General features: G+C 28.3%; 1 protein-coding gene across 2 annotated transcripts in view; it reads left to right on the top strand.

Moving 5' to 3' along the window:
- Positions 1-13,446, top strand: part of LOC111640403 (neuropilin and tolloid-like protein 2) — a 91,046-nt gene that overhangs the window by 54,607 nt on the left and 22,993 nt on the right. For both annotated transcript variants that reach the window (XM_023386411.1, XM_023386412.1), the window contains one exon: positions 12,114-12,155. In XM_023386411.1, coding sequence (XP_023242179.1) covers positions 12,114-12,155 — 42 coding nt within the window. The remainder of the gene's footprint in view (positions 1-12,113; positions 12,156-13,446) is intronic.

A 13,446-nucleotide genomic window follows, 5' to 3' on the forward strand; every position in this document is an offset into this window, starting at 1 on the left:
AGATAGAATAAACTCATTTAACATCATTGTTCTCTTTCTCTATCTTAAGATGAATTTCTCGAAATCATAACTTTTCAAAATTTTCTGATTTTCTTTACAGTCATTCAAAACTTTTTAATTACTTATTTACAATATGCATATTGTGACAATCTCGAATTAATTAACAACACTGAAATATACTTAAATACTTATTTTCTCATTATTTATTCTATCAAACGCTTAGACAAAGATAGAAATTAATGTGATTTTTAACATCTTTTATGTACAGTAAGCTCTTCAACATAGTCAAGATTGAAAAATTTTAAGTAAATTTATAATAAAAATTTATTAAGAATATATTAATTATATACTTCATCTGAATATGGTTCTTAAACTCTTTTGTTAGGAAGACACTTTTGACAGTCTGGTGATGCCCACGGTGTAATGTCTTTTACGATTTGTATTGATGAAAAATAAAAGATACAGCTCATACTATTGTGGTTTTTTGTCTAGATTTATAACTGGAGAAAATGCTAGATTTCAGTTGTAGGTTAGTAACAATAAAGATTGTAATTTTTTCCATCTAAGTTCACTGGCTTCCTGAACTCTATCTATGGTCCAGTTGAGTATTTATGGACTCCAGATTAAGAATTCTGATCTAGAAGAATATTTTTAGTTCTTCAAATTATTTTAAAATTTTTTATTTTTATTTTTTTCAATTGATAATCGTATATTTTTATGATTTATGAGAATTGTTTTTATATTAACTATTCAATAATTTTATTAATAATTAAAACTTAGCAAATACCAGCTTGGGTCTTAATAAATCAGATTAATTGGATTTAAAACATTTAGATTTCTGCATATTTAAACTTTTCTTAAATTATTTAGGATTATGTGCATTTTAATTTAAACTGGGCGATGATTTTTATTCGATTAATAAAAAAAATCGTTTTAATTTAAAATTCTTTTGTGATTTGATAATTCTGTTTACTTTTAAAACTTGAAACCTTTTTATTCACTCTGTTTAACAAAAGAATGAAATTTCTAGTCAAAAACTTTTAACTGATTAAGATTGTTTATATTTTCTTAATGGAATAACAGAATTTTAAAACATAAATGGTTTATATCAACGATTACATGCCACTTTCTGGGCAATTTTTCCAAATAAAATAGATATCAAATTATTTTTGGAAGGTTTTAGAATGAATACAATTTTTTAAAAAATCAACAAAAACAAATTTCTTATTAAAAAAACTTTTCTGAAAAGTGTTTTCAATAAAAAATTTTCTTGAAAAATTATTATAATAGTAATTTTCTTAAAAATATTCTTCATTTTTATTTCTATTGAATCCATTATATTTGAAGAAATATCAGAATGAACTACAATTGCATTAAACTACAATTGCTGCAGTAAAACCTGTTCAAAGCGAAACCTGGATAAAACGGAAACTTGCCTAAGCTGAAAAAGCTTTCGGGACGGAACGATTTCTTTTATTAAAAAAGAAACCTGTTTAAAAAGGTAACTTGCCATACGGAAAAAATATTCGGTACCCTTCGATTCCAGTGTACACAGGTTTTACTGTATATGTTTTTTAATTAATTATCTGAATATTTATTAATTAATTCTCTGCAGCATACTAACTTATTGAACATTAATTCTCAATAGTACGCTTATTAATAATTAGAAATTTTCAAAAATGTACTTGTAAATTTTACATTAATTAATTTCTGTAGAATTTTTCTACAAAAACTGAAATCGATTCCAAAATCAATTTATCCTAAAATGCAAATGATCTCAAATGTACAGTACTTTAGCTTATATTTATATCATCTTGCGCATTCCTATAATCATCTTATTTGTATATGCAGGGTGATTGAAGAAGTTTTACTCATACTTAAGGAGCAGATACAAGATTTTGAACAAAAATGTCAGATAACACGAATCCAACTTTTAATATGTAAATTGCTGCAGCTATTTTAATCCTAAGGTGGACGAAATACTTTAGCAGAGGATGAAGAAAATCAAGAAAAATGCAAAATCAAGTGATTGCAAGTTACTATTTATTGATAAAATCACAAGTGTTGTGCAATATTTAGACTAGATTTCGGAGAATTTTATTTTTCGACAGCATGTAGACAATGCGTTGCATTTCTGTTCTCGGCATAACTATTCCTAATAATTGTAATGATGCTCATAACATCTAATTTCTTTTGTGTTTGCACTTTTATGATATAAACGACATTCATTCCGAAACACAAAAATCTAAAATGGTATTAGCAATCTGGCAGTGATGCCTGACAGTTTTTTTCTTTTTTTTTAAAGAAATCTGGAAATATTAAGAATTGGACTATGTTTATATCAATTTTTTTTCTAAAAATGTCTTCAGAAAATGACTCTTTAAGTGCAAGTAAATTTTGGTGAAGACCTATATAGTCTTTAATCTCTTCAATCCATTTAACGGATTGAATCCTCGATGTATAAAGATGAAAAAATCTCTTCTATTTCTGGCAAAATCCTGTTGCTAAGAATCTTTTGATGACTGCATCCAGAAGTGACATTCTTTGGGAATTTATATATGTGTACAGTTCTATCCAGAAGCAGTTGTAAATTAGGTGCTTGTGTATGTGTAAATATATACACGTAGTTTGCAATTGCTTCTTTCCGTAGTTAAATAGATACTTATTTTATAAGGTATGTAACATTACATAAGAGACGATTACTAAAAAGCTTCATTAGACCCTTCGTTCAATAAAATAAAAATAATATAAGCATCTGTAATTATTGTAATCAAATAATTAAAAAATAAATTATCAAATTATTATTTAGCCAGCCTGATTAAAGTGTCTGTAGAATTATCATACATTTTTTGTTATAATCTGTATTTTACATGATTTTTACATTTAGCCTAACTTGTTACTTAATTACTTCATTAATTGTAAAATGTTCAAAATGGAGTTTATTCTCCGTTTAATAAAAATAATTTCTAATTTTAGAAAATACTTCTCTTTAAAATCATTTTCTCTTCTGTATAACAATTAAATTAGATACAAATTATAGGAACGTTTGCAATAGGTAATAGACTACTTTTCAAAAATGCTTCGATTTCTAAAATATTATGCTTAAAAAATCTGACAAAGACTCTTGCTCTACTTTCTCGGCACTCGAACAGGAAGTTAAGGGGACCATTAGGAAGTCTGATAATTTTCAATTATACTAGGATTTAAATTACTTTAAGTAATAAAAGATTAGAAGGAGTAATTTTGTGGAAATATGATAAAAAAAAATTACCATTTAATTTAAAAAACACTGTAACATTAGCTCAAAAGTTAAAATTGTGTGTGGCGCCGTCTGTTACGAGACGTTATGGAAAAATAACTTTTATATTATTAATTATTATAAAAAGGCAATAAGGCTTAATTTTGAGGGTAGAGCCGCGTTTTTAAAGAAATTGTAAATGCTAATAACGAATAAAATTTTTATTAAAACCGACTTTACTCGAAATATGATCCATGACCTTCTGTATCTCTTTAATCCTTCGAGTTCTGTACTCCAAAGTTTAAAAGCATCAATGTCTCTTACATACAAATTACCATGCCAAATTTTGTTCCTTAACCTGTACCCCATCCAGAAATAATAAACGAAACAAATAATCCAAAAACCCGGAAGGTTAAATTACACGCGATTACAATACTTTCCCGTGTTACACATATAACATTCGGAAAACTAAAAGTGAAAAATAAATGTGAAATTAAAAATTAAAGTAGCTATAAGTTGGTTATTGCTCTAAAACATATATTCGTAGTACTGTACTAAATCCTCAACCATATGTCAAATTGGACAATTAAAATATATAATTTATTGTTTTATTAAAATAACGTTATTTAATTATTGTGCAGAATATAAAAAAAACATATCTGAAAGAAAAAAATATCAATAAATTGGACTAGAAAGCAGAAAAAAATGAAAGTTTTAAAGTTCGTTATCCGACTTTTTAACTAGATTATTCCCTCGCCATTTAAATATTTTGATAAATAAATAAATCTTTTTTATGCATGATGATCTCATTTTCTTTGAAATTCTATCGAACTTTATTCATTTCGGTCGAACAAACGCAATAATGGGTTATTCCATTAACATTAAATGTATTTTCCTTTAATGAATGCGAAGANTAAATTCGAATTTGTTATTGCGTATTGGTTCGATTATAGAACGATTGTAAACGTTTCAGAAAATTGATCAAATTGAAAATAGTTCGTTTGATTTTCGGCAATTCTCTTCAGCGGTAGGTGTTATATAACAATTACTATGGTTATTGAAATATTGGATGTAAATGGGGTTTGCTTGCAAAACCTCCGCTGACGAAGTCGCGGGTAACAGCTAGTTTTCTATATAAAAACATAACGACGTCTTGACAAGCATTGTTTTTTATTGACTGTACAGTCATAATTTTTAATATATTATTTATCTCTTTTGTTACACAAAAAAAGCAATAGCTTCTTTCACTGCATCGTCACCGTGGAAGACTAATGGTCTTCCGAAACAAGTATATTTAGAACATTAATTTTCTTTATACTAATTTTATTTTCACTTTTTCTCCTGAAAAAAGCATTTACCACATGTCTACCGAAGCAAAGCCATACGTTTAGTTCTTTCTTATAATAGGGTTTAATTTTATAATATTTTTTAACATTTATCTTGTTTCTCGTAATTTTGAAGATTTTGAAAATCATATTGGTAATTTTATTTAAATTAAATTCGATCAAAATATATATAAATATTTTAATAGAAGAAAACATTTTGCTTTTAGTTTATTGCACAATGTAAAACAGCTCTGAGCTACATTTCTTTAGTTAGTTTGACCTGGATTAATGTATTTTTATTGTTCTACTATTGAGTTTAAACACAATAGAAAAAAAAATCTAGAAACGAGTTGTTTAACTTTGCCGGCAACATTTAAAACTACGTGTGTGGTGCCATCTGTTACGATGTTTTATTGTAAAATCTTTTTATGTTTTTAATTATTATAAAATGAAAAAGGCTTAATTTGAGGGTAGGGATATTTTATAAAAAAAATATTAAATGCTAATAACGAGCAAATCATCATTAAGTCCGAACCTACTCGAGATACGACAAACGAACACCCTTTATCTCTCCACTCCGTCGACCTTTAACCACCAAAATTTAATAGCTTCATTCCCCCTAATACACAAATCTGCTTGCAAAATTTCAGAAAATTTTGACTGGAAGCACAGGAGTTATTACACTTCAAAAAGAGTGAACAAAATCATGCTTTTCACACACACCAACATCCACAAAAAATGATCCTTTCCAAGATGTTTACATCTTTGGACTCGGGGGACCTTTAAACGTCGAGAAATGCAAAAAAAAAAATTTCGAAGATTTTTTTTTCTCTATATACATACAGAAAAAATCTTCGAAATTTTTCGTTTGAAGATCCCCCGAGTCCAAAAATGTTAACATCTTGGGGGAGCCATTTTTGACCGCCATATTTTCCTTCTGTTATACGTAACAGAGCCGGGAAAATAATTAAATATGAAATTTTAATCGACTTTACTTCCTCGCTTATACATGTTCCGAAAGAAAAGATATTTATTATTGTATCAGAAAAGGTCATTGGGACGGTACGAATTTTAGAATGATAAGCCTTGTGATTCGTGCTCCTAAAATCCTAATGGGCATTATTTTATAAAGAACGAGAGAAAAACCACGAGAACTTGCTGATGTTCAATTTTCTTTCGTAAAAATAGAAGTATGACCGAAGTCATTACATGTTTGAAAATGATAGAAAAGAAAGTTCTAAATCATCGAGGGAATCTGTTTTTGGGATTTGTAGATTTTGAAAAAGATTTAGATAATGTTTTTTACAAGAAATTGTTCGATATATATTATACGGAAATTTTAAAAAGTCTGTATTGAATCCCGAACAGTAGTGATAAGGTGTAAATTCTTGTAGAGAGAGAAAAGAAAAGGGAATGCTGCATCTTTCCTATCTTATTCAATATTTATTTGGAATGGATCCCGAGGGAGACATTAGAGGATGTAGATGAGGGAATCAAAATTAACGGAAAAAGATTTCACACCCTGAGATGTGCGGATGATATGATGGTAATGTCAGAAATAGAGAGATAAGTTTGCAACACTTGCTGAAAAAATTGAAGAAATGAAAAATATGCCTGATTTAAGAGTAAATGCGAAAAAAGGGAATGCTTGTCGGGAAAGATCATCCTAGACTTAATATCAAATGTAATTGGAAAAAGTCTGGAGGGGATGGAGATATTTGAATATCTGAAAAATTTGATAAACAAAAAAAAAATGGAATTTAAATTTCGACAACTAACATGAAATTAGAAATGGGAAATCGGCATTTTATTAAATAAAAAAAAAGCATAGTCTTGAACAATGGTTTTTCAAGAAATTATTGATTGATTAATCTAGAATGTGATGAACTACCAAATGAGTCTTGACAGTGAATCAAAAGGAAATAAGGACGACTTCAATATTTGAGATATGGTGTTATAAAAGAATGAAAAGGATGAGTTGTGGACGCAGGATAGCAAATGAAGAAATGGGTGAAGTGAGAAAGTTATTGAGACCGATAATGAATAAGAAGTTAGAGATATAAAGACTGAAAAGTGCATAATCTTCATATACTTGAAAATGTAACAACTTAAACTTCTCTTAGGAAGATAAGTTTCTCATAGCCATCCATGCATATACTAACCGGATTTTTAGACTAATACTTCAAATCTATCTTGAAACTTTTCTTTCGAGAACGTAGGAGACTAGACAGGATTCAGGATAGATGCTACGCTAGATAGAGATGGATTAAAAAGAATTATTCATCGTATCCTATGTTATCATCATCATAACTTGAAATTGTTTCAAAGATAACAAGTTATATTCAGAACAGTTCAAACTATGCTTTATTAGACTTCCATTGCGATTTCAAGAGTGTATTTTATCATATATTTTGCATGAAGAGAAAATAAAACAAAATTTTATGAAAATATTAAACATAAATTTTGTTAGTTTCGATTTTATCAAAATGTTAATTTATGAAAATCTTTGATAAATAAAAAAAAATCTGGAAAAATCAGTAAATATTATTATATTTAACTGTACTAATATTTCACTAATTTTTAATATATTGCAGTCAGCAGAAGGGGCAAACGGGACACTCATCTCAAGGATCGAGTGAGATACGTAACTTTACACCCTCGACCGTGGGATGCTTTGTCTTTTTGTATTGATGCAATAATATATTCTATAATCTACTTGTAAAAAACCTCCAAAAATTAAAGAAGTAAATAAAAATTTATTGATGTAAATATTCGTCTCAAGTTTTGCCCCCCCCCCCCGAAANCACTAAGAAGGGATTTTTCGAAATTCCCCCGCGGGGGGAGAGAGAGAACATTAAGTCTTAACCGGAAAAACGGCTTCTACTCTACTATTTTAGATGCGATTTTTTCTTTTTAATTACGTTTAGTCTCCACTGAGTACTTGGGGGTATTAAATTTATAACATTTCAGACATTTTTATAAATATTTTTTATATATTTCGATTTTTTAACCAAATGTTCGAACCGTTTTAAATTAGAATTTCTTTCTGCTTATTGGTTCGATTATAAAACGATTGTAAACGTTCCAGAAAATTTATCAAATTAAAAACAGTTCGTTTGATTCTCAGCAACTCTCATCATTCTCAGCAACTCTCATCATTCTCAGCAGAAGGTGTTAAATAACAATTACTATGGTTGTTGAAATATTGAATGTAAATAGGGTTCGCTTGCAAAATCCGCGCGAGCGAAGCCGCGGGTAAAAGCTAGTATAATATATAATCATAAAGTATTAAGAAAACTAACTTCCTATTTATGAAAACAATGCAGGAAACTTTATTAAAACATATATTTTATTGTATACATTCTAAATTGTTTTGTTGACTTTCTAATTTTTATAAGTACTAATTTAACACAACAACATAATTTTGTATAAAATAACAAAATTAATACATGTTTGTCTTCATAACTGTTATTAAGTTATAAGGGATATTAAAACATATATTTTATATATTTGTTTCCTCGTTCTTGTGACAATTTTCACTAGCTACAGTTGGAATTGTTCCTAAACAAACATAATTTGATATGAACCATGTTCAATGGGATTAAATCATAGTTCAAGGCCAGTTCACGGTTCTTAAAAACTCGCATGTCTTATGTTCGATTAAGCATTTATGTTAAGAAACATGCATTTATTTATATAAAACTGACGTTTCGGGTTAATTTTCTTGTATTTATTTAGATCTCCTCTTTTCCTAACTTTTCCCCATCCTCACCCCTACTTCCTCCTCTCCCTCTCACCTCTACTCTTCACCAAGGCAATATCTTTTGGTAAGCTTTACTATTCAATCACTGTATCACTGTATTTATTTAGAAAAACTTACTGAAAATCACAGGTATTCCGATATTCCGATTGTTTTTGGTGTCTACAACTTACTCATTTGTATAAATGAATTATAATCACGCTAATTTATGTATTAAAGTTAAAATTAAAATAACATCCCCGAACTTCTATGTTATTGAAAGTAAGGAATTTCTCCCGTTTGCTCTGCTTTTCTTTAATCTTCAGTTACCTAAAGAATTTGACTTGATTCCTAGAGTAATAGATTGAAAGAAAGTGCCGCTTTCTTCTTTTTTTCATTCTACACTCGAAGAACAGTGAAAATAGTAGAAACTCAGAATTCCAATGGAATGTTAATTGCGAAAGGAAGAACGGTGCAATCATTCAAACATGAATGGGGTTCTGTGTATTGATGGAAATAAAGTAAAATCGAAAGAATGAAACTAGACTAAGGTTACTATTCAAATATGGATTACTTGAGATGTTTGAAAGACGTGAAAAAAACCAAGAAGTTGAATTACATTTGTAGTAGAGAAGTATATTTCCGAATACTTTCTGGTTTTTGATGGATAAAATTTACAAACGATTGCTGCAACAGACAAGAATAAAATATAAAAATTTCGAGGGATATGCTTAAAAAATTCTTTCTTACTAACTTACATATGTACAACTTCTTAAATCACTACAAATATTAATTATAACTTTTAAAATATTTTTAAAAAGTTATTTTTATTAATCTTTTTCAAATTAAATTAACTTATACTTAAATTGTACGAAAATAATTAAAATATAGGCCTACAATTATATTTTTTATGTTTTTAAGTGTCCTGTTTACTCGTTTGATTCAAATTAATTAACGAACTTTAGCACGTCGTGAATTTTATTTTTCGAATTTTAATGCATCGGTAATTTAAATAGATTCTAATGAAAATGGCCAGATATTTTTTAATTATTAGGTACCTTTTATGTTACAACTTTTTAATTTTGAATTCTGGGAATATTTTCATTCTGAACTCTTATAAAATACGTTCTAGAGTCAATATTCCCTCAAGAAAACATTCACTTATTTGAAAACAGAGCAAATTCTTTTAATAAAAGAACCAGATTTAACTACAGCAAAGAAAAGATGCTCAACAAATATTTTAATAAATTGTTTAAAATTCTGAATTTTTATTTTAAATTTTTACATAATGAAGATACCTCCAGGAAGCATTTGTCTGCTTGAAAACACAGAACATTCGTCTAATAAAACAATTATGTTTAAGTATAACAAAAGAAAATAAATTCGGAAATGAGTTGCGTAACTTTCCCGACAAAAAAGTTTAAAATTATGGTAGCGCCACCTTTTTTTTATATCTCATTAAAATATTTTTTTATATTATAAATTATTTTAAAATGAAAAAAACGCTTAATTTTGAGAGTAGGGATAAGTTTTACTTTTTAAAAAATGTAAACGGTAATAACGAGTAAAATCTTCATTAAGTCTCTTTAGGTATGACATTTGACCCCCCTCTATTTCCCAACCCCTCCATCTTTAACCACGAAAATTTAACAGCATCAATATCCCCAATACACATATCTCCCTGCAAAATTTCAGAAATTTTGGACAAAAGGCACAGGAGTTATTAAGCTTCAAATTGGGCGAATAAAATCGTGTCCCCCACACATAGCATCCATATATATGGATAAAAAGCCTAATTTTTGCATTTCTCGACGTTTCAGGGTTTTCTGAGTCCAAAATAAAACTCTTGGAGGTCACTTTTGACCGATCGCCCTACTTTCTCTATATTTTATNCTCTTCAATCCATTTAACGGATTGAATCCTCGATGTATAAAGATGAAAAAATCTCTTCTATTTCTGGCAAAATCCTGTTGCTAAGAATCTTTTGATGACTGCATCCAGAAGTGACATTCTTTGGGAATTTATATATGTGTACAGTTCTATCCAGAAGCAGTTGTAAATTAGGTGCTTGTGTATGTGTAAATATATACACGTAGTTTGCAATTGCTTCTTTCCGTAGTTAAATAGATACTTATTTTATAAGGTATGTAACATTACATAAGAGACGATTACTAAAAAGCTTCATTAGACCCTTCGTTCAATAAAATAAAAATAATATAAGCATCTGTAATTATTGTAATCAAATAATTAAAAAATAAATTATCAAATTATTATTTAGCCAGCCTGATTAAAGTGTCTGTAGAATTATCATACATTTTTTGTTATAATCTGTATTTTACATGATTTTTACATTTAGCCTAACTTGTTACTTAATTACTTCATTAATTGTAAAATGTTCAAAATGGAGTTTATTCTCCGTTTAATAAAAATAATTTCTAATTTTAGAAAATACTTCTCTTTAAAATCATTTTCTCTTCTGTATAACAATTAAATTAGATACAAATTATAGGAACGTTTGCAATAGGTAATAGACTACTTTTCAAAAATGCTTCGATTTCTAAAATATTATGCTTAAAAAATCTGACAAAGACTCTTGCTCTACTTTCTCGGCACTCGAACAGGAAGTTAAGGGGACCATTAGGAAGTCTGATAATTTTCAATTATACTAGGATTTAAATTACTTTAAGTAATAAAAGATTAGAAGGAGTAATTTTGTGGAAATATGATAAAAAAAAATTACCATTTAATTTAAAAAACACTGTAACATTAGCTCAAAAGTTAAAATTGTGTGTGGCGCCGTCTGTTACGAGACGTTATGGAAAAATAACTTTTATATTATTAATTATTATAAAAAGGCAATAAGGCTTAATTTTGAGGGTAGAGCCGCGTTTTTAAAGAAATTGTAAATGCTAATAACGAATAAAATTTTTATTAAAACCGACTTTACTCGAAATATGATCCATGACCTTCTGTATCTCTTTAATCCTTCGAGTTCTGTACTCCAAAGTTTAAAAGCATCAATGTCTCTTACATACAAATTACCATGCCAAATTTTGTTCCTTAACCTGTACCCCATCCAGAAATAATAAACGAAACAAATAATCCAAAAACCCGGAAGGTTAAATTACACGCGATTACAATACTTTCCCGTGTTACACATATAACATTCGGAAAACTAAAAGTGAAAAATAAATGTGAAATTAAAAATTAAAGTAGCTATAAGTTGGTTATTGCTCTAAAACATATATTCGTAGTACTGTACTAAATCCTCAACCATATGTCAAATTGGACAATTAAAATATATAATTTATTGTTTTATTAAAATAACGTTATTTAATTATTGTGCAGAATATAAAAAAAACATATCTGAAAGAAAAAAATATCAATAAATTGGACTAGAAAGCAGAAAAAAATGAAAGTTTTAAAGTTCGTTATCCGACTTTTTAACTAGATTATTCCCTCGCCATTTAAATATTTTGATAAATAAATAAATCTTTTTTATGCATGATGATCTCATTTTCTTTGAAATTCTATCGAACTTTATTCATTTCGGTCGAACAAACGCAATAATGGGTTATTCCATTAACATTAAATGTATTTTCCTTTAATGAATGCGAAGAAAAACGTGAAAATATTAAATCATTCAATTATTTTTTGAAAATTTCAATTTTTTAATAAGTGTTAAAGCATTAAAGTATCAAGACTTTGACATAATATACTAATTTATTCTTTCTTGACAGCTTAAATTTATTGTCTATTATTTTAAGTTATATTAAAAACAAACTTTAAATTAATTTTTTTTTCTTTTCAGCAATTGGTATGGTATTTATTTTTCAATTCATACAACTAGAAGGTGAGCAATTTTCATATATTATTATTTGTAGAATATGCTTGACACAGTGAGAGGGGGCCAGACAACTCACAAATATGAAGCCTCACCTCTCTCCGAATGTTATAAAAATATACGAATAAAATTAATAAAACAAATAAAAACAGATTTTTTCATTCAATTATCGAATACTTATAACACTTTCAGATTTTTACACGAAGGATTAAATTTCGTAGACCACTGGCGCGTTATCCTATGGGAAAAAAGGGAAATTATCTGTGTGCCCAAACCAATATTTTGTAAGAAAATATATCTCCAAAAAATTTTTCCGAAGAAAAATATCTGAAGTTAGCACTATACATGGGGCCCCCTAATTTAAATTTGTCTAATTTAGGTCCCATGAAGCCTTAACACGCCACTGTCGTAGACCGTTCTGTGTCTGAGGCCCGGTCCAAACTGCCTCCCTTCTCTGGACTTGAGTACGCTTAATATTAAGTAAATTAATTATATATTAGTGTGTCTATACAGTACATATATATGAGTGTGAATTATATATACAGTATTGTAGCAAAGTAAATTTAATAGGGCTAACAAATAAATCAAACTACAGTATTCATATACGTCCTTACTTTTTATAAATACAGTACAAACATTTTTACGACAAAAAATATTTTTAAAATGGTTCAACATGAATAAAACATTTTAAAAATATAATTGAATTTTTGTAAACAAAAATTAAACTTTTTTATTTAAATTATTTACTTTATGGGGACTTTGGCTATGCCAGAGTTTGTGTATATACATGCTATGTATATACAGTCGACCCCCCTATAATTACGGTCCCTATAGTTACGATTCCTATAAAACTACGAAAAAATTGCTACCGGTATCCGTAAAAAATAGTAAAAGTTCCCTATAAACACCTCAAACGTCATCGGGAAGCCGAACTACTTTCCCGCCGTCCGTAGCGCCACGCTACGGAGAGATTTCTATCGTCTGGACAGTATTATATAAATTATATATAAATTAGGTACTGTACATATAATTATATATTAATTATATATAAATTAGGTACTGTATATATAATTATATATTAACTTATTGTAACTTTGTTATAATTAAATATATAATTTCCGCCGTCTAGCGTGGCGCCACGCTACGGAGATTTTTACGCTAACTATCGTCTGTCAGTATGTAAATTAGGTACCGTAAGTCTAATACAGTACTGTAATTTTATACATTTCTTGTGAAAGAAACATTTCTTATTCAACGGCGATTAAAATTATTTATATTAATGATGTCTCCGAAGTTCTAC

This window comes from Centruroides sculpturatus, unplaced genomic scaffold, assembly GCF_000671375.1.
Source record: "Centruroides sculpturatus isolate CEXI.00-Female unplaced genomic scaffold, Cexi_2.0 scaffold1429, whole genome shotgun sequence".
Classification (NCBI taxonomy): domain Eukaryota; kingdom Metazoa; phylum Arthropoda; class Arachnida; order Scorpiones; family Buthidae; genus Centruroides; species Centruroides sculpturatus.